The sequence below is a fragment of the Struthio camelus genome, chromosome 5 (genome assembly GCF_040807025.1).
Source record: "Struthio camelus isolate bStrCam1 chromosome 5, bStrCam1.hap1, whole genome shotgun sequence".
NCBI classification, from domain to species: Eukaryota; Metazoa; Chordata; class Aves; order Struthioniformes; family Struthionidae; genus Struthio; species Struthio camelus.
In genome coordinates, this window is record NC_090946.1 from 5,202,976 (window position 1) to 5,229,702 (window position 26,727).

Below are 26,727 nucleotides of genomic sequence, written 5' to 3' on the forward strand. Positions count from 1 at the left end.
CTCAGTGTCTTCCAATTCAGTCATCCTGTTAATTTTGAGCACTTTGTATCCAGGTATTGCCATGTGTTTGGGACTGCAGTAAGGGATTCAGTCCTCCTGCACAATTAGTATTAGACATACTACCTTAAGAAAGAAACCTGACCGTAGAGGCTTCCAATTTATATTGCACTCATTATGTTTTTTATTTGCTACTTTTAGCAAATCCCTTTCCTGCCAAAATTCCTCTCTAATGTTGGTGTTTCCACTTTCAAAAATTATATAGAGGAAGGGAATAACATATTCCTCAGATTCCACTGAACAGCCCTGGAAAATGCCATTAGCAAGTGTGACCAGAATGTAACAGTGAGGTCTGCTCTTTGACTTCACACATAACAAACATAAGTTTACAGTCTGCACAAATCCCTCCTCTGCTCTAAGAAAACCAGAAGTAAAAGCCTGCCTCTCACAGCTGGGAGTTCTGTAGATCCCACAAGCACATGGCACTGCTCAGTACAGAGTACCACTTCTTGTATTTAAAGCTAAGTCAACCAAACTGCTGCTATATGGAAGCAGTTTGCTTCATTTGTGATGCTTAATGAGCTCCAAAGCTCATTAAATAGTAAGCATAATAAAAGCATAATAAAACAAGTGAAATGCAATATAGTAAGTGATACACAATATACAATAAGGCATATAATTAAGTGATAAACAATTCTTAATGCTTCTTAATTTCTTGCTTTCCAGGAAGACTCAGACAGAAGTAGCACACAAGCAAGTTTTCCTTTTTGTTTGCTCTTCCTGTCACTTGTTCTCTGCTCTGCTTAAACTTGGGGCTGCTGCAGACACTCTCTGAAGGGCAGGCAGACACTGCTGTCCCAGTCTCTCTGCCTTGCTCTTCTGGTAGAAGTTACAGGCTATCTCCCTCTTTAGCAGGGATGCTAGATGAACAGGGCCAGAGCTGGCAGTTACCAGATCAAAAATGCTTTAACACTAGCTCAAGAGACAGGGTGCTGAACTGGGGAAACAGCTCTGCACCACTGTAGGAAGTTAAGATACCTGTTATTTACAGACATGGCAATGAAGTCTGTGTATCCCGTTGGGAACTAGCTTGCTCCTGCTAACAGATTTCTTTAATCCTGCTATGTACCAAGTCATTCTTCCAGGAAGAGCTGAATCTACAGCTCTATTATAATCTGTTGTATGGCTCTTACTCTGCAGCTCTGACAAAATGAAACAAACTTTCATTTCTATATAGGTAGGAACATACTGCCACACAGAAATTCTGCAAACTGGTAGTACTCCTACGTGGAAGTGTCCACACTGCTGCATCCACTATCTCCGTTAATCCAAAGAAAAAAGGTGGCAGGTGGGCTCCACCTGTTCGTTAGCCCTTGGGAGTTCTGTGGGCATAACAAACACAAAATACTGATAAAGCACCTATTTCCTCTGTATTAAACTCATCCAGCAAAAATCATCAACCAAAAAGGTAGGTTAACTCCTATTCCTCCTTCTCATACACCTTAAGTGTCAAAAAAGCAGTTATAACCAGAGACAAACTTATGGTGGGAAAGAGACTTGCGTTACAAATCAGGGAAAGGTTCATGAAATCAGAAAAGCAGCTTTGAGCAACACAAAAGCAGATGGCCAATTATTTGACATTTATTATAGTTACTTCAGACACCAGTCCTGTACCCAGAAACCCAGAGGTTTTTCCAAAAACAGAATTTTCACTAGACGGTATTCAGAAACAGCTACCTGCAGCATATCCAGATGGTTTCAGATGCTAGCACAAAGCAGCATGCTTGAGAATCCTTATTTGGATACAAAAAAATACCACCATCAGGAAGAGTGTTTATCGAAATACCAAGCTGTCAAGGAACCCATTACAAAATAAGAATGGTAAGAGGCATAAATCATATAGTCGAAGATTCAAAAGTTACTGGGAAAAGGACCTTCTCTGGAAACAAACACATGCTCATCCTTGCCTTGGAAGTCAGCACTTGTAATCAGTACACAGGAGTGATTTTAACTCCCATTCCTGGGGCAAGAAGAAACTATAAGTACACTGAAGTAAGTACACTCTGCCTTGGATGGATTTGGATCAGAGGGGGAATGGACTCTGAACAGCTCTTCCAGAAACCACTGTAAGGATAAACAGAAGGGAAGACAGCATATAAACTGGAAAAGGAAGCAGAGAGCGAGGTTAAACAAAGTCAGATTTTCAGCTATAAGCTGTGTCAAAGCTTCCAGCTTTTCAGTATCCCACGCTCTGCACAGCTTTTTAGCAGCAGATGGCCCAAAACTGGACAGCAGCATCAACACCCATTCTGCCCAGGTGGAAGGCAGCGAAGAATTAGACTCTCAACATATCACACACCTGCACATCAAGGATGCAGCGTACAGAAGAGTTTAGGTAGACAACGTGGCAAAGAATATCAAAGACGCTGCAAGGACTGTCATAGGGGTTCTCAGCTCTCAGCAAAGTCTTCCCACACACATTTCTTCAAGGTCTCTTGCTGCACACTCATGCCTATGAATTCAGTGGAAAGCTGACATTAGCAATAACGCCAATGGCAACAGCAGATAGTGTGGTGTAACGGAAGGGAGTTCATCAGCTACTGACAATGGAACAAATTCACATTAAATTGCTCTCCCTTTCTCCCTTAAGTCCACACCAGCAGCGGTGGACCTGCAGGAGAAGGGGAACGCGTTCAGCAGTGCATGGAGCCGGATACAGGATGCAGGCATGAACTGGTGTAAAGAAGAATCCAGGGTCCCTACCATGCATCAATTTAAATGAAGAAAAGCAGGGAGAACAGGGCAATCTTTGTAGATGATCTCTTACAGAGGAGAGAAGGGCCCCTGGGTACTAGCCTGCAGGGAATACTCTTGTAGTCCTTGCCATTACAGCCTGCCTTGCATCCTACCACCGGACTCATGTGAGATCAGCTTGCGCAATGCTCAGTGAGACACCTTGAAATTGTACTGCTTGTCTTCCCCATAAACTCCACAGCTTGCTCTTCTTTTCATCCCAGCATCTCTTCAGGCAATCGGAAACCTGACAGCCTTGCTCACTTGACGTGAAGAAAGCATCGCCACATGGCTGAATACTCAGGATCTTCCCTGTACTGGGGTTGATAAGAATTCAGTGTCCATGTCTCAGAAATTTATGGACACCCGATGCAAGAGCTCAGGACTTGTAATACCAAACCGTTTATATGACTAGTCTGCTACCCTCAGCTCTTGGAATCCCAGAACACCCTATTCCTTTCCCCATGATATGAATAACTGATTTATCTAGGTGGTACGGCTATCAAGGAATTAAGAAACAATTTCTAAGGGCTACCACAGCGAGAGCCAGTGAAAAACAGCAAGGTACTGCTCTGCTTATCTTTCAGCCAAAAAGATGGCCTTGGCTGTGTCATCTCACCTCCTCTGGCATCATTACCTCTTTCCTCTCCACATCAGCTTGAATTTTCGCTTGCGTGACAGCAGCCTCGCGGAAGGAGGAGCTGGCCTGTTTAGCCTGTTCAATGAGAGTCTTCAGTTGCTGGGCTGTGTTGAGTAATGAATTAACCATCTCTTCCAAGTACAGCCAGCTTCGCTGCTCGGTCACTTCCAGCCCATTCACCACCGAAGGGGATATGGCTTTCGTAGGGGTAGTGGGGGGCACCGCCAGGGCAGGGAGTGAGGTCAGCACTGAATATAAGGAAAGCAAAATAAAATATATAGAATTAGAGCATTCCATTTCCATAAAGTGCTTCTGTTTACAAGCTCTACCAAAACTTCCAATCCAACTACATTTCAGCTAAACAGACTTACCTTCTGTGACCCAAAGGGCAGAGTAAGCCCACAGATTAACATCAAATCCAGAGGACTGAAGAACATGCACTCCTAACCCTATTGTTCACTCTAGGAAGTTGCACCTTCCAGCACTGCTGCAGAGAGGCACAATTAAGTAGTGAAAATGAGACCCCCAACAACTTATCTGCCACCATCATCATGATGTTCCTCCTGTGTCCCTTAACTATCTCTAAAATAAGGTTATAATAAATTCTTCAGGGACCTAAAATACCAAGTGCTCCATAATATTTTTGAAAACAAGACTAATCACAGATTCCTGGCTCTCCCTCAGCTTGCACACATGTTTAATTACTCCATATACCAGACTACAAGACAGAATACAACAGTAAACCTAGATCTGCCGCATCTACCATCTTAATTCCAAATCTTACCGTTGGCCTGGAACAAATACTTTTTTAACATTCTTCAGCCTAAAACTATCCTGACATCACTACGCAGGTGTCAACTCTCAGGTTGCAAACCACAAAAAATAGACACCAATCCACACTATGCTCCCCTTTATTTCCCTGTGGAATTCTGATCTTAACAGTAACCCTGAACCAAGATTGGAATATAAACAAGACAGTTACCATCACCTCAGAAACACACATATGACATAAACATACTTTCCAAAAACACTCTTTGGGAAGTATGTTATAGAAACCCCAACAATTGTTATTTCTTTGGACCCCATCATCCTGGATTCTAACCGTAAAACAAACGAGAAGCATAAAAATAAAGACCAAACACCAAGAAGTTTTAAAAAAAGACTTTCACAGCTATCTATATCTATTTCAGATGTACCAGCCTGGATCTTCCAAACAGCAATGTTCATTGCACCTCTGAAACCCCTCCTTTCCAAATGCCCAAAGTGGGAGCAAACATATACAGTTTAGATGGAAATTTTAACATAAGACATTAACATCCACTGACATTTGCTTTACAGTTATTGTGTTGGACAGTCTTAAAAAAAAAAAAAAAAAAAAAAGGAAAGAAAAGAAAAGGAATCATTTCTTGTCTGCAACCCTTCCCTCCAGAACCCAGCTATACCACTTGACTTTTGTATAAACCAGAAGGCTACAGGTATGAAACTAAATATGAAAGCACAGAAACGCAGCAATACTTCTAAACATACTCCAAGGGACATTAAACGAACAAAGCCAAATCATTCGAGATGTTGCAGCCTTTACTTTTTCAAATACTAACCATAACCCTAACAGTAACTGCAGGTTTGAATATATTAACTAAGAAGCTATCAGAACAAAGGAGTTAAAAGTCCTACACTAGTAACCCAGCAATGCTGTCCTTTAACTTACCTCCAAACCTCCCAATCACTGTGGCTCTGCAGTCCTTCCTTTTCCAAAGCCTATACTAGAAAAATAAACACAAATCCTAGGAAATCAACAATACCCATCTCAGCCTTACCTTTGCAAATGTTACAGAAAAAATATCAGTTACTGTGTCTTTAAAACATTTACTTTCACAACACTGGCCATAACCCTAAGTTTGCATATACGCTGGGAGGCCACAGTATGAGGAAATTAAATCTAGGTCTAGGAACCCAACAATACACAGTTACACTCACCTCAGGCAACGTTTCCAGGAACAAACGTTATCTGGCTTTGCTGGCCTTATTTTTCCAAAATTTACCTCTAACTCTAGCTAAAAATACACACTACCTGCTATAAAATTAGGCTCAAGATATTCGTATCTACCATTAGCTGACCTCAAGATTCCTCACTATACTGTTTACCAAAACAACAACAATGAAAAAAGGCACCGCTGTCTTCGGGTTTGTGTAGCCTTATTGGCCGAAAAATCTACCAGTAGTCTATTTCAGGAATTTTCTATGCATATTTAGGTAGGAACTTCAAAATGATTCAGTGCACAGTAAAATGAGTATGTACTGCAGGCTGAGAAAACAAAGTACTTCCCTGGATAGTTTGGTGTAGTCAAGGGATGAGCTTTTAGTATTCAAGGCACCAAAAACCAATTAAACGTTTTAATAGAGAATGACTCATCCATGTGATAAATGCAGAAAGATTCAATTTGATAGATGCTATTGCCCACAAAGAAACTTCAAACCTAGTGGGAGAGAAGTGTTGAGCCATTTAAACTGTGTTCACAGACCTCCATTGCCTGCTCTGCTTTTAGAAGTATTTCCCTAACACCTCTAGCCCCTCTGCCCGGCACATTCTCTTCCAGCTCCTGTGTTGTTGATGCTACTGAAGATAATGCCTGCTTGCTATTAACAACATCCTCTCACAGAACTCTCGATACGATACGACTATCTCTGTGAGCATCAGTGGCATGGCAAGGAAGGTAGTTTTGTGCCCTGGAGACAGCTGGAGGCAGCAGAGCTGCCACTAGGGTACTAACTATTATGCTATTAAACTAACTATTTACTGTTCCATTAAAAGGGAAAGTTATTGGACCCATATTTTTTTTCCTGGAAACCAGAGTTAAGAAAATAAATTTACTAAGCAGGAACTTCTTGAACAAAACATAGAGGTTGGACTGCCTGAAGGCACTTAATTCTCTCTCACTTTATTAGCAGGCTCTCATCACAATTCATTTTCAGGATCATTACAGATATTCATAAAAATGGCTTTCTAGTCAGGCTAGTGGCTCCAAAGGCCACCTTCCTAAGGTGGCTCCAAAAAGAAAGACAGAAACCAGCCTCTCAAACATCTTCCACTGTGGGACAGGGACACAGAATAGCAGACTGCACAAACTAGTTAAAAGAAACTCAGAACGATAGACCTCTCATTCAGGAAAACATCTTCAGGGCTACACTTGAGACGCTACTTAAAATTCAAACGTAAATACTGTCCTGAACAGGAACAGGCCAACATGGTTTCCTGAACCAGGCTGCAATTCCAACGGTTCCACTCTCAGAGAACGTCTCCTTAGTAAAGCACCTGTAGACAAACAGGACTTCTTGCAAAGGGTTTCCATTGCATTGAACACTGAATATATTCTAAACAAGAAACTGATGTAAGTGTATTAACACTTTAATCTTTTTCAAATTATAGCTGGCAGTTCTTCATGCACGCAGCAAAAGCTGAAAGAATCCAGAACTGATTTGGATAAAGGGAACAGGAATCAAGAAATTCAGAAATTCTCAAAAAACACTGTATACTAGGTCACTATATATTAGATGTGTGACCTTTTCTGACAGATAGCATTGCAAGTTCATCATGCAGACAGACTGACATTTTACAATCAAACTGCCTTAATTAAGATAGTAATTTCAATCCATTTGCACGACTGGCATAGAACTATTTGCACTTAGATATGAGCAAGAGATAAAACTGTCTTTTATCAACAATTGTTTGCAGAAGAACTTTTTCCACTGTCTCCTTTTCAGTACAATATTTATCACAGCCTGACATTTGCCAACATTAGATAATTGGAATTACTTCCGATTCCTCAGTTTAGCACAGGTATATCAGTCAAGATAAAACAATGGCCTTTGCTTCACCGGTGAAAAAAGTCAATATTTAATAAATAACATCAAGGTCGGACTAAGGAAAAGAGTCTTAAAACCATCACCCAGCTGTCATTCTGGACAGAGCAGGAATGCATTATATTGCTCTGACTTATGGGACAAAAAGCAAGCGTAAAACACTGGCCAGTATTCAGAGGTTGAAAGAGATGAGCTAACTGGAAAACAAAATACATTGTAAAAGCAGGACAAGGCATACAACTAACTAAGTAATCCTTGTATTTGATAAAAAATCCCAGAGCCTTCAAAAGTATCAGTCCTGGCACTCCTTTGAAAGCACCGACTCTGACGTGCTGCATCACAGTCTGTGCTCCAAAGCCACAGAACAGAGGCTTCCAAATCATACTTCACACCTAGAGATATAACATCATACTGTGCTAAAGCTCAATCTTTGTCAAAACAACAAAGGCAAGTATTAAGATGATGCATTGCGTGGCAGCTGTCTAATCTTCAATTCACAGCTTCAGCCTCAGTTTGCCTTATAAAAGCACAAATAAATAAGTAAATAAAAGGCCAGAACGGAAGGGGAGAAGGAGGATTTTAAAAATGAAAGCCTTCTGAGCTGACTAAATGAATACTATATTTACATGACCTCTTCTTGACGTCTGAGAGAACAGTAATAGGGATCAAAACCTGCCTGTCTTACAGCTCCTCAGTGTCAGTGACATCAATGAATAAGTACTCGAATAACTTTACAGCACCATAGAAATGAGAGAAGTAGAAGCCTGTAAATCACTTAATGCATCAACTAGCCAACGTCAGGCTATTCCCTACCGTATCTCTTGTCCGGGCTCAACTGAAACTTAGAAAGCAAGAACACTTCTATGTTATTACAATTTCTTCAACACTTTCAATTTCTATCAGTACCTGCAACAACAAATTGATGTTGTATTCCACTTAATTTATAAGTCAACTCTACAAACGAAAGAGCATTAAGTTTATGTAATGCAATTTCATTTGAAGATATATTTGATAATCAATTTAACCTGCTCTTTCAAACACTAAATGGCTGATTTGTATTTATATCTTTTCCTTTTTACTCCAGAGGCTATTTGACCACAGCAGGACAGGTTCACAATGGCACTTGTTAAAAAACAACTATAATTCCAGCACAAACGTCAGTCTTAGGGAAGAAAAATTGACTTGGGGCATGAAATGAGCACACCACACCTGCCTGAAACTGCCTCCAGCATGACAGTATCAATGGATTCATAAAAAGATGTGGGAATTTTTAGAAAAGCTTCTGTGATCTAATTTTACGTCTAAGCAAGGAGATGCTCTCCTCAGATCAAACACTAACTATTTCGCCACAGAGCCCAAGCGGTGACCAAAGCCTTGGAGCCTTACGAAAGGCAGGGGGCTGCAAAGATTTACAAAACAGAAACACAACAGCCTCCTCTGGTAAAAAATAACAAACCAAAGTTCTCAAGATGAGAGAGAAAAATCTTTCACAAAGAGCAGAAAATCTGTCCAAATCTTAACACCTGCACAACTATTAAGCAAAACAAAATAAATTTTATTTTCCTGTCTCAATGTTTACCTCTGCTCAGAAAGAAGAAAATAGTATGAGGTAAATTCAAGCATTGCTAACTGGATCTTAACATTACAGATATAAAACATACCAATTTTTGGATGAGATGTTGGCAGGGCAGCTTCAGGAAAAGGTGAGATCTGACAGTTGTCCTGGTAACTTGGATAGTGAGGTTCTGGGTGACTGACTCGGCAAGGCTGCTGGACACTGGTATCCTGAACTGCAGCAGAAAAATAGCATTATAAACCATCATACATCACAGCTTTCAGACATTTGTTAGGCTTCTTTCATCCATATTTGTTACGCTTCATATGAGTTCTTTAACTCTGTGATAATTCCAGGGGTCACAAATGAGAAACAATGGTGTGATTTTACACAGTCAACAAGCAAGGTTGCATGATGATTTCATCTATCTTTATTTTCACTTTTAAAGGCTTCTGCAAAGATTACAGCCTGCTTCCCTTTCCCAAGCCTATATATTTACATTGACGACTCCAAATTATGGTTCTCAGGGGAAGGGTTACTTCCTTCAGCTGCTGATCAGCCTTTCCAGCAGAGCTCACAACCCTGCCTCATCTGCCAGACAAGAGGCTGATGTGATCTTCAGACTGCCGAAGTCGAAATAAGCTGGATGAACCACGACCCGAAGAAGCAGTGATCTCAGCTGGTGCTGCTGAGCAGCTGTGGGAAGGCCGGGAACTGCTGTATCAAGTACCACTAAAAGTAATATATGAATTAAACTGAAAGAACAGAAAAGGAGCATTTATGTTCTGTTTGATTTACTTTGGGCATTTGACAGCATTTTTCACATAGTTTCAATGCTCAACTAGTTTTTATCTTTCTGGTAATATTTTAGGACCAAAAAGGAGTGAAAAAAATGACAGAAATGACCATAAAGCCACAGAAATCAGCACAGGTGTGCATTAGCAGCTGCAGCATCTGGAGAAACTTTTAACTTCTTTTGTGAAACTGGTAAGATGTCAAGCTGCTGAAATCATTTCAAAGAAAGGAGAGCGGGTTACATATAGCCTCTGTGTAAGTTCTTGAGAAACAAATCCTTCCAGCAGCATTCCAAATATTTCTTTCTTCAGCAATGGGTGTCAAAAGCTTCTTTTGTATTTCTCACAGGTGTGAAGCAGACACAAGCCCAAACACTTACCAGTGGCCCCAGTGAAAACATCACCCTGGGATGGACTTTCCGAGATAATTGCTGTGGCTTCCACTGTCGATGTACGGTCAAAGGTCAGAGCACCGGAGGTAGTGATCTGTCCAGAAGGAGTCACGGTGACTGGAAATAGTAGAAGTACTTTCATAATTAACACTCAGCTCTGAGGCTGGGGTTGTTTAGCTGTTGATATCCCTGTTCTGAATTGTCCTAGGTCACAGAATTCACAGATCAGTAAATGACCTGTACTATCCAAATTTGGATACCCATAAAATTGAAAATACATACAACCTCAAAGCAACCAAAATTAAGGAACTGATCCAGATTAAACACCACTTAAGGAGGAAAAAAAAAAAGTTCTACAGAATCCTTGTGTATTTCCCTTCCGGCTGTAGCTAATAACCTATTTGCATTTTTGGCTGTCTGTATTCTTTTTTGGATTTTCGTTGCTTCCTCAATACATTTTATGATGTTACTGTCCAAATGATGGTAACTGATAAGACCAAGAGGACACATGAATGTGACTGGGAACCTGTGAGATGGACCAGCTTGCAAATTAATTTCTAGTCTCACACAGATGGTTGTACAATCAAAAACATTAAGTAACAACACGTGTCCTGAATGTTAGAGAGAAATTTGCAGATGAAAGCGCCACTTTCTGCCTCTTTCATTAATGAGCTTCAGGCTGTGGATATGATTTCAGCAGCTGAGAGCCTGCTTTTCAATGTGTTTCAAGAAACAGCACAAATCTTACTACATAACCCCTGCCAACTTCTAAAGGGCAAAAGCCAAGCTTAAGGGATGGAATGGGGATCTGCTGCAGAGCAGAAAGGTGCCAGCCTTCTCAACCTAATTTAAGTAGGGGGAAAGTTCCCAATTGTCATTTGTGAAAGACCTACCGAAAAGACACTGTGGATGAAGGCCAGGACTGCAAACCTTCCCTTGCACTGTGAGGCCAAGAGATCAGATAGAAGGGGAAAGATAATCCAGACCTCTCTCAGAGCAAGATATGAAAATTAATACTGGATACTTAAAAACTAGTCTCCTAAAGACAGATCAGTAAACCTAGAGTTGCACTCCTGTTTGCAATCCAGATGGTGGAAACTCTGTGCTAGTATCTAAAAATGGGAGGTGAAGCTGGCTAAAGAGACTGAGCCAATAAAACTACTCAATGAAAAGGAATTGCAATGAAAACAAGCAATTTTTCTCAGCTGGCTGATTCCACGGGGCCGCTGATATACATAAAATATCTAGTCTGACAATTCTTCTTCAAAAAAAGGAAGCAGTTTTTACCAGGAGAAAAGTACCTACATGTAGTAGCAGCTGTAGCAGGGAGCAGGGTTATATTTTTGGAGCAATCCTTTTTCACTGGAGTTGCAGGCATTTCATTTTCTTTTTTCCGCCTTTTGTATGGTACAAAGAGTCGTACAGGGCCACTCTACACAAAAAGATAGAAAACAGACATTAGCAGAGGCATTTATTTGGGCCTATCAGTCTACTCCAGTCTTTCCAGATGCAGCTGAGGGTAGTGTTAAGCAGCAGCTATTCCCATGGAATAGCTTACGGGCAGCAATTGACCGAAAAGTCCTTTAAACTGCAGCGCTAAACCAGTAGAACCCTGTGAAAAAAAGAATTTTAGACTTTACAGTCTTTAAGACATATTGTAATGATTAACACCTGATGGAGTCCCTGCAGTGTCAGCTTTATAGATATTTGACATGGACATCGCTCACCTCAGCAAGCAGAATATTCTATAACTATTTGTGCACTTGTTTGAATACATCATTATAAAAACAGTTATTCTAAGTCCATGCGCTCAGCTCCCTCCAGGCAAAAGGGCACAGATTCTGCCTCTTCCTACTATTATTTTGAGGAGCCCAGCTGAACAAATAATTGTCTGCTGGCCAAGATGGTGGAAGAAAAGACAATAGGAGTGAAGGGAGGATAGGAAGCAATTAGTTTCGGATCTAGACAACAAGTCAGTCATCCAGTTCACAGTAGGAAAGGACCATAAAACAGTATTTCAGGTCAAGCTAAACATTTCTGATTTCAGGACTTTAACCTCATTTTTGAAAAAATAAATATTTTAATATGAAAATATAGATCCAAAACACTACTTTCTTATACAAACTTGTTTTTTTCGAGCTCAAAATACTTGTGGAATTTGCTGTGATATCCCAGAAACGGCATTTTATACAAATGCATTTATAAAAGAAAAAGAAAAAGGGAAAAAACAGCAATCAAAATCACCCAGTTTCACCGACGGGCAGTTATGAACATCGAAGGCTGACTATGCAATAGCACTAGCAGGCTGTTCTTTCCTTATTTTCTTTCTTCATGCAGCGTGGACAAAGTAGGCTGCACCCACAGTACTTGTGAGCGTTTCCAGGATGCTCATGACCTGCTCGTAGATGGCTGGGCAGCTTGACTGATTAATTGTTTTTAAAACTAAGGGATATAAATCTACAACTCACCAGAGTCATGTCATCGCAGCAGGCAGCACAAGTACAAGAGGCAGCATGAGGATTTAAAATCCCATCCTGAAATAGGAAGATTATAAGTTCAGCATTAGAGCAATGGTGATTAGCAATCACCAAAACACTGCGAGCATGACTGTATTCTACTAAAAAATTCAGACAGCTCCCAGTGAGATATATCCGTTCCCCTCTAGGGACTTCATACATTGACAGAAAGCATAGCTCGCCTACATCATAGTGATGGGGTGAGTGGAGGGGAGGAAACTGAAGGAAGAACAAACAATTTTAAAATCAGAAAGCAAGAACGTGTGAATTTTTTGAGACTTTATAAAGCTTTCGCCCAGTAGAAATCAACTGTTAATCTAATGGCGATGCCATATTCTCCGTCAGGCACCTGAACATTGCAGGAAATAAAGGAGCTGAAGTAATACTCTATAATGGTGCAAGTGAAGAATATGTTTGTCAAGCAAACAGAATTAAGATCAGGTTACTGAATTACAGTATCATGGGCAGAGAGCACACTTTCCTATTGTTGCCATATGGAGCTGAAGACTGGACTTCCTCCTGCATAAACTGTAACCTTGTTTCAAGTACAAGTAAATTTTGTAAGATGCTATTTGAAAAAACATCTAGAAAAAATTCCTCTTACATCACTGACTCTCAATCAAATCAAACTGTTGCTTCTGAACTGCCCCACTGTACCATCACACATAACTGCAGAGGCAGCACACGTAGCTTTAGCTGCAGCGCTGGACAGACTCTGCCCAGATGCTACCTGCCCCTTCCTGCACAAAGTAGGAGACAAGCTTAACCTTACGTGAATAAGGCACTGCAATGGCCTCCCAGCATAGCGGATGCTCCTTTTCCAGTCTTTGCTGCTGGCCCGTCCTGCCATGGCTTCAAATTCAGTGGGGCTGTACCAGTTATCCCCTTGCTTAATGCACCTGCCACGACCTCCTGAATTAAGTTAGAAAAAAGAGATTGGTAATAAAGGTTAAGAATTATACTGTCACTTTCCTAAAGAAGTATATACTGACGCTGCTGGATAAAACAGCAGTCAATCCAAAACAACTACTAAATACACCATTCTGCTACTTGTCATCATCTTATGATAACCGTGCCATTTATTATGTTGGCTGTTCCAATCACTAGGCATGTTTAGCAAATTCTAACTTCAGGCCTCACTAATATGTCAATAAGCTAGAAAAACTGATGCATCCATAGGAAGGATGAATGAATAAACACCATGAATTTAATTTCTTAAATTTCTTAATCCTTCTGGTTGTGAAGGAAACTCTCTATGCATGGACCAAATGCCACGCAGTGCACTCACACTCGCTGACAATTTCTGCTACTGTTTCTTCAGCTTTCCCACAGAGATAAAAAGAGAAAAGGAGGGGCTGAGACAACTAACAAGACCCATTAGGAGACAAGCTATCTACTTTCCAATCCAGCAGGGTTTCTATAGACTTTCTATAGAGACATGGATCTATTTTCTAAGAGGTCCACAAAAAGAACTTCAGAAAAGTCAGCCTAATATCAGGAAGACTTACTGCACAGCAGCCTGTATCTTCACAAACTAAAAAAAAAAAAAAGTTACAAAGCCTCCAGAAAAAGAGCAAGGAGGCAAGAGGGCAAAACACAGGAGAACAACAATACCCAAATGGACTAGGCTGTCCTTTTCTTCTTCATGACAGGTTCTTAAAAGTAGCCAGATTAAAAGAAGAGTACACCAAGTGAAGAAGTCGTCATACTTCTTCATGCAAGAAGGTCATTTTTACCTGAGCCGAGCCTGTTTTTATACAGAATCCCACTGATATTCCGACACCTCACTGGGAGCTCATTGTCGTACACAGATGGGTCCCAGTTATACTTGGTTCCAGTTTTTTCTGGGCCGGACGTTAAAGGGGTCGGAGGAGACTGCGGTCCTTTGAGAAAAGAAAAGAAAAGAAAGGTGACAGCAACCAAAAGGCACACTGACTATACATTCAGACTTTCAGCTTGGCTAGGCCAACAGTGTCATGTAGTTAATTCAAGCAGTTAACACCTGTCCACAGCAACACAGGTTACACGGTACACCATAAATCAATTTGGAACAGATGCCCATGAATCTGATCTGCCAGGCTTAGAAGTTTTGATGCAACGTAACGTTACAAGAACAACTGAAAATAAAGCAAACCGCATGTTAGGAAACAGCACATTAACAGCACAGGTTGAAACCTGCACTGGTTTACAGCGGCTGGCTGGATCTTACACTTTCCAGAGGATGCTATGGTAACATGACTTACTGCTAAAGGGTTGTCATGCCATCTTGCGGGCAGAAAGGAAACTGCCAAGCAAAACAAAATCCTAGCAATAAAGACTCGAGCTACAACGACCCTTAAATATCAGCGAAAGGCCTGAACACTACTGTGTTGAAAGAACCTTTAAAAAGAATCCGCATAGAAAACTAGGAGATTGAGATTTTCATTATCGATATTATAATGATCAGCCTGCCTTTGGGGGTGGAGCACATGTAGAAAGGCATGTGACAGCCCAGCAGGAGGCTAAGATTTTTCAAGAAGCATGTTTGCAAGGGTTAGGGCAAAGGAGAAAGTGAAATATATTTCCGTTAGAAAAAACAAAGAGTAAATATTCTTCTCCTGCTCCCAAGAAATTCCTAGAAGCACCACGTCAAGAGGTGACAAATGGTCCTTACAACGCAATTTCGTAATTATGTACGTGACGTTTTCTATGCCCAGCAACACGATCAAGGTGGAGAAAGCTAACCCCTGGGGAGAATGACACTTCAAAAACAGATTGCCTTATACCTGGTGTGAGAGGTGCTGATGGCCCCTTCAACCCTGTGGTTTCTACAATGCTGCCGTCTGTGTGAACCACTATGAGAGTGGCTTTTTCAGTATTCAAGCTGTCCCCAATTTGGAGGGCCGTTCTCCCAGACTATAGAAGAAATAAAGAGTTTTAACTGATAGAATCAAAATACCAATGTATTTTAGTATTCCCCAAAATCTTCTCAAAGGTATCCTAAACCACTAATCAGCATGGCAGTTATTAGGTTAGTTTTTGAGATTTCAGCCAGCCAAACTCAAAGGTTACGTGTTTCAGGTCATTAGCACCATTACAGAATGGGTCTATGGGGGTGGAAAGGTAAACAAAACAGTCAAAGTCATTAAAAAAAACTGTATGTGCAACTACTGATGGTTTTGTGGCTAAATAACTTTATACTGCAATGTCCTTACTATAGCTTGAACACAAACCAAGATTTTCATTTACATTAAGAAAGTTTGCGGGACTTATTCTAAGGCCCTCAAATGAAAGGACAGACTTACCAGCACGTGTCCTGAAATTGAAGCTGCATTTGCCACAGACGTAGTGAAAACATTGTCTGCAGAGGCACCAACATTAGCTACTGTCACTGTGGTGACTTCTGAAAAGATAAAATAAAAAATCAACCTAATATCCTGCTTCATCCAAAGAACCCAATAAAGGCCATAACTGTCAAAAAATATAAGCACATTTCCTTCCTCCTTTCTATTTAATACCAATTCATTTCCTGCCTCCTTTCTATTTAATATCAATTCTGTTTTTCATGACACCCCTCAGACTGTTAGAAAACGCTTTCACTCTTGCCTATTTTATCAAATTTCAGAACTGCGTTGGGCTGAACAGGCTTCACCCTCCAGACCACAACAGTAGTTCTCGACATGCGTTGAACTAAGGGAAAAATGAATGTTCCACCTGTGCTAAAAACAAAAAACAAACAAAACAAAACAAAACAAAAACCCTGTAACGCTGAATAAAGAGAGGTGGCTGACAAAAACATCAGGATAAGAGGAGACTAGGGGCCACATTAATTTCTAGGGTGCATCTGCCTAGATTAAAACCATCCCCAGATGACAGCCAAGCGTGTATATGGTGTTTAGCATAACGTGTGACGCCTTCGCTAAAATCAGGGAGGCAACGGCCGCGGCGCCGCCTCAGGCCGGGGGGGGGGGGCTGCGCATGCGCACTGCCGCCCGCCCTGACCTGCGAAGGCGGCGGCGGCGGCGGCTTCGTCGGCGCTCGGCAGCGACTCGGCTCCCATCTCGATGTGTTCGGCCTCTGCCGCCATCACGGTCACTGCCGTCACCTGCGCCGCCTCTTCCTCCTCCTCGGGCTCCGCCTCCGATCCCGACGCCGCGGCTTGTTGCTGCTGCTGCTGCTGTTGCTGCTGCGGTGGCGGCGGCTGTTGCTGCTCGGATCCTTCCGCGGCTGCCGCCGCCGCCGCAGCTGCGGCTGCCGCCGCCACTGCCGCCGCCTCCGCTAAACCCAGCTGCTTCGCCGCCGAGTCGGCGTCCTCCATCCGAGGCGGCCGGGGAGCGGGGGGGGGAGAGGAGGGCGGCCCGCCCGAGTGGGTCCGAGCCCCCGCCGTTCTCCCCCGAGCGAGACGGGGCGAGGGGAGGCCCCGGAGGGGCCGGGGCCGGGGTGGGGGGGGGGGCGATCCTCCGAAGTCAGCCGAGCGGTGCCGAACGTGTTTCCCCCGCGGCGGAATCGAGCGCTTCCGAACCGCTTTCCGATCGTGCCCGAAGTCTCCCGAGTCCCTGCCAGGCCTCGTCCGATGGCAATCGGTGAGCTCGGCCCGCGTTTCCTCCCGGCTGGCCAATCCGAGCGCACGACGGGAGCCGAGCTCGGCCGAGTCCGTAGCTGCGCGGCCCGAAGCGATACCTGACAGATCGGCTGGGAAACCCGAGCCTGCCCGAACAGCGCCGAGTCCCCGAGCGGTCCGGCCCAGAGGGTCGAAGAATCCCGAATCCGCTCGAGTCCTTTCCGATCCCGCCCGAAGGCGGGCGAGGCGGACGCGAGGAGAGCCGAGCTGTGCCGAGTCCTCTCCGATCGCGCCCGAATTCCCCTTCGCGAGCCCGAACGGAGACGCCCGAACGGGCACTGCCCGAATCCGCCCGAAAGCGACCGAACCGGGCCGAGCGCTCCGATCGCGCCCGAAGGCAGGGGGGGCGGGGAGGGCAGAGAGCTCCTCCCAGGCGCGCGGAGACGAACGGCCGCTGCGCACAGGCTGCCGGGATGCTGGAGGACTGGGCGGTGGCGGCGGTGGGGGAGGGGGGAACGAGAGCGGCGCGAACATGGCTGCTGTCAGGAGAGGTGAGCGGACGCGTTGCCGCTGGTAGCGCTGCTCTTCCCGCCGCTAGGGCCAGGCGGAGGGGGAGAAGTGTCGCCTCACGGCTGTGTGAGGGGGTTTCCCTGCTGTTTCCCGACCGTCTCTGCAGCCGCTCTCGCCAGCGGCGCCATGGTGACACCTCGCCGGCCGCCGTAGTTACGGCTGGCGGCCGTTGTCGCGACAGAGTGGGGGGGTGACAGTGGGCCGCGCCGGGCGAGGCCCGACGTCCGTGTCGGGGGGCCGCACCTGCGGCACTCCAGTGCCGAGTCAGCCCGGCACTGAGTCCAGCCCGGCAGCCATGTCGCGACAGAGCCGATACACTACTCTGCCTGGCTGCCCCTCGTCGCCCGAGGCGACGATCTCCGCTGAGGTAAATCCCGGCACCTCCAGGCTCTGTGTCACATAAACGGGGCGTAACGCCCTGTCAGGGGGGTGTGACTTGTTCAAACGGGGAGCGTCTGTTCCGCAGGAAGGAAGGAAAACCTTTTTCCTGCGGCCAAGGTGGTGCCTTCAAAATTTCAAGGCTTTATTCCAAATTATGAAGCACTAGAATTCGAAAGGGGGGGGGGGAGAAGCAGCTCTTCCAACTCATTAACGTGATCAACATGATTTTTTTTTTTCCCCCAGAAATATCTGAAAGTTTTTATTTTTAATTTTTTTAAAGTAACTTCAGCCTTAGGCAAACATACCTCATTTGGAAAATTTCAGTTTGAGCAGTTAGCATTTGGTAAAGTCATGAGCAGCTAGAAACAAGCTTGTGTAATGAGGGCCTGGACCATATTAACTATAGCTGCTGCTGCCTGTATGCTTTTAGCATAGTTTTGGCATAAAAATAATTACAATAGAGTTTTGTAGAATTTGGCTCATTTTCTATCTTAGATGTGCACAGTCACTGACAATCACTTTTTAAATCAAAAGCGGCCGGGGTAAGTAGTCATGCTTTTATTTTATAACACACTTAACTGGAGTAGATTTATTTGTGATAGTGGTCTGTGTCTGTTACCTACCAAACTCTATAGTGAAGTCAGCAGGATTCAGTTCATGGATTATATGACAGCACAACTTCTAATTAAGGCGTTTGTACCTGCAGGAAGACCTTGCAGGCCATATGGTGGATAGCCACACTTATAAGAATCAGAATATGCAAATACCTTATTGCTGGGGAGTTCACCTGTTTTATATATAAGTATTTATACAGTGAGAAACAATTGGATTTACACTTTGCTTTCTTTTGTACCAAACAGGCTTAGAATGGCTGGAAATTAGGTGCCAGCCTGGATGCAGTGAACAGTCACTATGCCAGGTCTCGCTAATGCAAAAACCCTGGTTAGCCCAATGCTAATCTCTGCTGCTCTTGCTGGTGCTGCAAGAGTTTGTCTTCATACAAATGCTTAAAACTATTCTTTTGCCTTTTTTTCCCTCCTATGCCAGAATGCTCACTTTCAAATTAAAAATCCTCCTAGCAGCAATGCAGACTTCATTAATCAGAGCAGTGACTGATCTCAGTGTTGCAATTAGCAACCTGCTGTTATACCTGAAATTATATATTCAACTGGCAAAATAATAACTATTGAATTGCATTATCCTTTACACAAACATTTTGTGAGGTTTAGATGTTTAACCCATGTGAAATGTCCTCTGATGCTCAGCAGGGAGGCGTGTTCTAAATAATACTGGGTATCAAACATTTCTGTAGAAGAGATGCAGGAACATGATTAGTTCCCTCTTGTGGGTAATGGTAAAAATTCGGTTTAAAGCTAGAACTGAGGAGCTACCATTCGGGAATTCATTAGAAGCTGCCTGTACAAGAAGACTACTGCACTAATTACACCGTTCCCAGCATAGCTGCCCAGCATGATGGATGAGGCTACACCAGTATAACTTAGCGTTTGGTTATATATACACGGTTCTTTAGAAAAAGCTCCATATCCAGACACTTTTTTTTTTTTTTTTTGCAAAGTAGCGGCATGTCTGCACATGCAGTTGTTGCATTTCAAATGAACATCCTACCTGACAGTCTAAAATAACTTTAAAATGGAGACATTTGCTTATTTCTGTGAAGGAAAGGAAATGTATTATCTTGATACAAGGCATTACTTTTCATTAGTGTTTATGCTGGAGTATAATTATAAACACTTCTTTAACCATTAGTTACTGCAGAACAAGATGTATAATGAAACCTTTAATTCCAGTTCTGTGAAAAGAAATAAAGCATTCAACAAAACCCATTTTGGCTAAGTGACGTGTTTAAGCCTGTTAGGAGCCTATACTCCCTTTATAGAAAACGGAAAGGTGACTGGAACACATCCAGAAGGCATTTCAGATCCTAGGCAGTATGAATCACCTTCTAAAATTGTTTGCATATTTCCACTGCGTTCCCAAATTGGATACCTTAATTAGATGATTGAAGTTAGTGAAGATTAATTTGGGCCTAACTGCCTAAAACTATTAGGTGATAAGGACATTAACTACAAGAAGCCCAAAGATGAAGATGGTGGGGTAACTATGTCCCATTGATTTGATGATAATGTCTTTAAGATAGACAAAAGGGCCTTAGTTTTGCTGTCTGTTAAACAGGATTCAGAACTTTTCAATTCTTTGTGCCTCTGAAAGAAGATATTGAGAATGTTAAGAGTGGCTTAAGAAGAACTGGTTGCTTATTGGTCACACAGTACTTAAAAGGAAGTACTAGGTCAATACCATCATATTGCAAGGGAATTTTATTCATGTTTTTGCAAAAGAAAATTAAAGGTAGTAAAATGTTTAACTTATAGAAAATACTTTGTTTTGGATGATGAAAACTATCATGCTTTGAGAGCCTTTCGGTAATCAGAGCCTATTAAAGTTTTATGTAGAATGACTTTGCTTTTGAAGGGAACCTGTTTGGGAGGCTATAATTTTAGAGGAACTAGGTAGCCCTGTATTCTGCATGACAATTTAAAACCAAAATGGTATGTTCTGGTTCCCTTACATGTTTCCCTTGTTCCTGCGTAGTTCAAAGGGGATGAAGTGTCATTTGGCTATTCATAACAAATGATATGACGGTAAAGTATGAATGAGTTAGGTATCTATGTAGTTCTTTATGTTTTGAAACAGATACATACCTCAGCAAAAATGACTTTTTACAATAGGGATTTCCCAAAATTACTTTAGAATTTATGTATTTTAAAAAGTTATTTTTGGAACCTGGACTGCTTGATCTGAGAATATAAGAAGTCTTCCCAGTAAGCTGAGAGAAAAACATTTCTAGAAGCATGTGTAACCTCTGTAGTAACATCAGTGGTTTGAATATTTTTGCAGCACTTTTGGTTAATGTTTAGACTAATTTTCTGCTCTTTATTTTTTCCTTCACGGACAGGAAGAACTTCATCGGTTGTATCCTTTTTGTACCTTTCATCCTTCACATGTAGGAATCTTCAGAAAAAACAGCTGAGATGGATTTCTTCCTGCTAATAAATCTACACAATGGTATTTTAGTTTGTGAGTTTTCAATTATCAGCACCGTCTGTATGAAACAAAAATGATTAAGCATTTATTTCAGGGGAAAGTGTTTTTTGCAGTGTTAGCTGGGGGGTTTGCTCAGATTTTGCCCCAACTTGGCTTCCATTCATGCTCAAAAATCTTTAAACCAGCTTGCAGCCTTGAGAAAGAGCTGGCAGACCCATTTTATGATGCTATAACTCTCACTTCCTTAGGAAACAAGGCTAAAAATTGGATTTGTGGACTGATCTGTTTTAAAAAAAAAAAATGCAGTATACCCCACAGACAGTTGATGTTATACAGCCAACAAAAGGTAGTAGAAGCAGCCTTCAATGGTACCTCTTCATCTGTAATGTTAATTCACCCTATCTTTACTCTTGGCAAGATCTGAGTAACCTCCTAAGAAAAGACACCCTTGTCTTCAAAGGTTTCCGTGTTTAGAACCTATCTAGTGATTTTTTGCTCCACCTTCCTTCAACTGGAAAAACACAAAACCCCAGTTCTATTTTAATAAAATGAGTTTCTCTGGGAACTGGAATACATCCACTGCAGGTATGTGGGTGCTCTCATCAAAAACCGGATGGGCAGTTCCTGTAAATGATACCTGGGATTAAGTCTCTGCTTAGAGATAGGCAAAATATTTGAGAAGGACTGGAGGAGAGAGGGGAGGATAAAGAATGTTTCGATTATGGAAAGGAAATTTAATAAAGTCTGCACTGATGACTTCCTTATGTAGATTACATTGTATTATTTAAGATCAGGAATTGCATTGGGTATAATTTGGTTATCAAAAATACATAGGAATGGCCAAGCTTTCTAGACTCTCTGAGTGACTTTCTAACTTCTTCATGTGGTGGGTGAGCCCCCAATGTCCTACATGTGTCTCCCATTAATAACATGCTGCTGAGGCTGAAGAGAAAATGCATCCTTCAGCAGGTATGTTTCTCCTTTATAGGAGTTGCATGTATGAGTGAAGGTGGGTGGGCTCTTTTGGACTTCTGAATGTTAGTATCTCATATAAACTAGTCGTTTCAGCTCCTTTTGTAGTCAGTGGGATGCTACCTTTTAACTCCAGGCGGCAGGTTGGTTTTCTCATCCCTATCTGGAGGTGCTTGACTTTGAGAGTGTGTTCATCTCCACTGACTCTAGGGGGAGCCCTGACGACTAATTTAGACTAGAAGCTTGTTTAAAATGACTATAATCTGAAGATGGCTACAGGTGAGGTGAACTACCTTGAGGCTGTAAGTAAATTCTTTCTATACGTACAACAGCATCTGCAGTATCCATGACCTTCCAGAGGTATTGTGAGGGTGACTGTATTAAAGATTGTGAAGCTCTCAATTACTTTGGCAGGGGATCCCATGTAGTAAGTATGCAATATAGTCAGATAAATAACTAGTGCTAAATATTGTATTATACAACATTTAGTTCTGTGAGCAGTGAACTAAGGAAGTCTGTTTCTTATGAATTCACATCCCTAAATTGAGTTCTTACAGCGTTTCTCAGATACGTAACAGAGAGAGAGAGCTCAGCTTTCAGTCTTTCCATCATGTGGGCAGTAATAAGGTCTGTCTGCTTCACACAGACGCCTGTTTTCATGAAACTTGTAGGGATTTGATATATTGGAGTCTGCCAACCCTCTCTCAACTTGGTTAAAGCTGACTAGCAGGTACAGAAGTTGTTTGGGGAGATGTATGCCAGCACACACAACTCATTTCCTTTGGAAATACAGCTAGCAAAAACCCCACTACTCACCAAATAAAGTTCTTTAAAACGCAGCTAAAATCAAAACCTGAAAGAGCAAGCTTGTCCTAATTCCTGGTATTTGCAATCCCAAATTGCTTTCTGAACCATACACAATAGGCAGTCAGAGGTGAACCATTTAGTATAATAAGGGCGCAGCAATGTATTTTGAGGTTATTAGGAAATGGCTTTTTCATGAAATGGATCCCACCTCATTAGCATTAGAAATCCTTAACAACAGTTATCAGCTGTCATCTGTTCCTTTACAGATTCTATTTTATGTAAATGGAATTTATTACCTCCTTTACTTCTTGGCAACTCTTTCAATGATTGTTTATAAAAGTAAGTTGCATGTGTTCTAACGCAGAAGTAGGCTGTGTGCTTATAATATGTTTGTGTTTTGTCAATACGTCTACTGTATTTTTGTGGCTTATTTACCCTGTGTTATTCTACAGGTCAAGTTTTCAGTTATCCAGATAATTTTTTGGCTCCTGATCTTGCATTGCTTTTTATTATGGCCATTCTTGAAGCACTCCGATTATACTTGGGTATGTCGTGTTATCAAAGTGCCCTTTAAGTGAAATATTAAAATCTGTAAATGTTAATCATTCTAAAATTGGGTGTGTGTCAAAATATGCCAGTTTAGGAGGCTAACACATTTTTGGAGAATTTTGTTCATTTATGTCATTAAACGTTATCTGCCTGGTCAATGTGTTTGGCCGGAGGGCCGAACAGAATTCACTCTTGTATGAACTATAATCTATAATACCATTAAAAACGAGTAGTTGGGGTGTCAGAAAACAATCTAACTGTGACTACTTCCCAGAGCAGCGTGTAAAGGGACTGCGTGCAATCCTGGTACAGACCCTTGTCTAGGGCTTGCTGAGGCTTCTTAAAGTCCATTTTTTTAAAAACAAGGTTACTATTAAAATCTGTGCCAGATGTTCCTAAGACATTTGTACAAGGTGGGTCTCTGTTGAAGTCAGTTGAGTTGCTGCAGGGATGAATTTCGCCTACTACATTAAAGCTGTCTGCGTATGTTTGCTTGGAGCCTGGTGGATGAATAAAGAAGCGAGTTTCAAGTCTATGTAGTCTAATGTAGTCTAATGTAGTTAAATAGCAAAATCTGCTGAGACTGGCTTGGAAATGAGGTGCAAGTACGAAATGAAGTGCTGCTTTTCACAATGATATTCATATGAAATAGGAATAGGTTACTGGGGAATATGGTAGGTTGGAAATTACATAAGATTTTAAAATCAGCATTGGATGTCCTTAAATGTGCACTGTAGTCACTGAGTTGTCAAGGTTAGGTGCAAAGAAGTTGGGGGAAAGTTTGATGGTCGACTAAGAAGGCCAGATCATGTGATCCGACTCTGGCATCTGACTTCAAAACTGATTGTCCGTGGAGAAAAAAGGTAGGTGTTGTGCCTTTGAGTATCAGCTGTTCTTTTATTTAGATTAACTTCACAATCAGGAAGAAATTGATAGTCCGTTGGTCTTTCCATTTATTCTTAAATTTACTGACAATCGCCTTGATTCAAGGCAAATTTCAATGCGCTGTCAAATGTAAGAATATACTTGCGCCTTTCTTGAACAGGGTTACCCTGTAGACTTGCCACAACAAATCAGAGACTCATATTAGCTTTTTGTTTCCTCCAAGGTTCAAAAGGTAACCTGACAGAAGAAGAGGCTCCATTAGGGCTCAGTCTTGTGATCACAGTCGGAAGTGTCATTCTGTCTGTCTATTTCCTGGTGTGGCAGACTTACGTACTAAAAGCAGATGTCATTATAAATGCCATTCTTCTCTTTACCTACGGGCTTGAGTCAGTGCTACAGATCATAGCCATTGCTGCTTTTGTCAGCTGAACCTCAGCTCTGTTTGGCATGACACATTTTCCCAGCACATTTCTTCTGTAAATGTTTTTTTATATATATATATATATTTACAGCATTTGGTTTTTTTTTTTTTCCATCTAATAATCATGTAGAACTTTCTCCTGTTTAAATTACAAGTGTTTTTGTGGCAGAGATCTTCCTGAATGGATAGGTAAAATATCCCATATAGTTGCTCTGTTTCACCATCTCATCAGCTAGCTCATTTATTGGCAAAGGCCAGAGATGATTCAGCTAAAAGCTGTGAGAATCATTCAGCTTAATGCTGACGTATTCGTTAGGGATCTATATTAAATATTCATTCCTAGCACAGAACAAATAGCAGCCAGTGTATCATCTACCTATATGCCTTTGAGATTACATTAGTTTTAATGGCATTGCAGCAACATACGACTGAAGTAATATGTAAGTGAATCAGGCTAATACAGTATGGACTCATTTTTGCCTTACCACATAGACCCTTGTGTCTGAGGCCACAGTTTTGTTTTATTATGCACCTTCTGCTCTCATTTGTGTTTCGGACCCCAGTGGTACTTTCCCTGACTTTAGTACGGCACTACCTGATTTATCCCAATGGGAGACAGTTGAGTTTCATGCATTCACTGAGAGCTGAGCTGGTGTTTGGGCAGCTGGTCCTTAGGGACACAAAGGGCAAAGGCAGTAGTGTGTGTTTGTTTCAAATAGGGTGGCCTTAAGATGAGCATAAACATTCGCACGCCTTTCTGTCCTATTTAAAAGTCAAACTGATTGCTGCCAAACATGTTTCTATTCAGTTTTAATATATCTCTTTCCATGATTCTGCAAATATTACTACATTCAAGCCTTTTCTGTTAAATGAACTGTGTGCAAGTAGAGCTTTTTCACTGTATCAAAAATGCGTGCATAATAATGTAAACCTTGGGAAGTTTGTGGGGTTTTTGTACAAGCAGACAGTTTTGTATTCAGAATTTCTTATTTTTGTATTTATTTATTCAAATAAATAATGCATTAGATCTAGGCACCATTTGAAGTGCAGAGTGTCTTGTTCAGATCCTAGGGTACAGTTAAGCTATGGAAAGGAAAACTAGGCGAGACTATTTGCAAAAGAGTCTTCTGATCCGGCTGCTTCTGTATATAGGCCATTCCCCTGCAGTGGGAAAGAGAGTTTGAGTTCTGTGCTAATTTATACTCCCCAGGAGCTGAAAATGCAGTGGTGTAGGTCCAGTATTGTCTCCGCTACACTGCTTTTTTCCTTCCAGTGATGACAGAAGGGAGCAAAAGATGTAAAAGTTCCTGCAGAAGCACCCGGATTGATAACTCAGTCATACTCCGGGGAGCTCTTTCCAAGGCCAGTAACACCAGCTTCCATCCATGTTATGCCTCCCAGTAGTCAGAATCAAAACATGCACTTTGGCATGAATCTCCTTGGGTCGGATCCTCGTCCTGTTCAAATCAGTGGCACAAAACTTTTGTTTATTGTGGTAGGAGCAAGATTGCACCCATGAAGACAATGTGAAAGCAGCAGAACCGGGTGCTAAAGAGCAGCCAGGAAATTGACTGACCAAATGTTTCTATGTGTAACCTACACAAATCAAATACCCACCCATTTCTCTTTCCAAATTTGCTATGCATGTTGGAATGTGCACATCACACACTTGTTAAAAAGAGTGACAAACATACCAAGCTCTATCTACCCTAGTCATGATGAAAGCCTACCAAGTAAAACCCTTTTCTGTACACATAAGAATAAAAGGACACTTATTTCCTGGTAGTTAATTATACCTGCCTCGTGTGAAGGTGTGGAAATAGAAAATCTGACAGGATTTAAAGGAAAAATTGCTAAGTGGAAAAAAAAGATCACCTGGATGCAGGTGGTATGGCAGATGGGGGTCACTTGTTAAATTCAAGTTGTAACCTCTGTGTTGTATCTTCCTTTCTTCTTGTGCTGTTCAAGGACTGTTACAAAAAGAATGCAAA

General features: G+C 41.9%; 2 protein-coding genes across 13 annotated transcripts in view; one reads left to right on the forward strand and one right to left on the reverse strand.

Moving 5' to 3' along the window:
- The window catches only part of DEAF1 (DEAF1 transcription factor), a 30,453-nt gene extending 9,489 nt beyond the window's left edge, over positions 1-20,964 (reverse strand). For 3 of the 11 annotated variants that reach the window (XR_011141233.1, XR_011141234.1, XR_011141232.1), the window contains exons 1-11: positions 16,530-20,964; positions 15,833-15,930; positions 15,314-15,443; positions 14,285-14,431; positions 13,321-13,460; positions 12,501-12,566; positions 11,338-11,464; positions 10,021-10,149; positions 8,953-9,081; positions 3,428-3,678; positions 2,357-3,107 (exon numbers count right to left, since the gene is read on the reverse strand). Coding sequence is in view for 6 of the 11 variants with exons in the window: in XM_068944329.1 (XP_068800430.1) it covers positions 3,051-3,107; positions 3,428-3,678; positions 8,953-9,081; positions 10,021-10,149; positions 11,338-11,464; positions 12,501-12,566; positions 13,321-13,460; positions 14,285-14,431; positions 15,314-15,443; positions 15,833-15,930; positions 16,530-17,622 (2,367 nt within the window). In the remaining 5 variants the exon portion in view is untranslated. Of the gene's footprint in view, positions 1-1,623; positions 3,108-3,427; positions 3,679-3,710; positions 6,744-8,952; positions 9,082-10,020; positions 10,150-11,337; positions 11,465-12,500; positions 12,567-13,320; positions 13,461-14,284; positions 14,432-15,313; positions 15,444-15,832; positions 15,931-16,133; positions 16,440-16,529 lie in introns of those variants that run through there. The other 8 variants (XM_068944328.1, XM_068944327.1, XR_011141231.1 and 5 more) reach the window with 7 other exon arrangements.
- TMEM80 (transmembrane protein 80) lies at positions 17,516-25,771 on the forward strand. Of its 2 annotated transcripts, XM_068944334.1 has the most exons (5): positions 17,573-17,639; positions 21,014-21,030; positions 23,127-23,220; positions 23,334-23,426; positions 24,539-25,771. In XM_068944334.1, the coding sequence occupies exons 1-5, from the start codon at positions 17,621-17,623 to the stop codon at positions 24,742-24,744; spliced, it is 429 nt and encodes a 142-aa protein (XP_068800435.1). In that variant the 5' UTR covers positions 17,573-17,620; the 3' UTR covers positions 24,745-25,771. The 2 variants fall into 2 exon arrangements, with proteins under 2 accessions (XP_068800434.1, XP_068800435.1); XM_068944333.1 differs by lacking the exon at positions 21,014-21,030 and having other exon boundaries at positions 17,516-17,639; positions 23,098-23,220.
- Positions 25,772-26,727: the final 956 nt, after the last annotated feature.

Bases quoted from the DNA above. Each gene is read 5' to 3' on its own strand.
- TMEM80 (XM_068944333.1), top strand. The intron at 23,221-23,333 runs GTAAGTTGCATG...GTTATTCTACAG, and splicing joins TTCAATGATTGTTTATAAAA to GTCAAGTTTTCAGTTATCCA. The intron at 23,427-24,538 runs GTATGTCGTGTT...GTTTCCTCCAAG, and splicing joins AGCACTCCGATTATACTTGG to GTTCAAAAGGTAACCTGACA.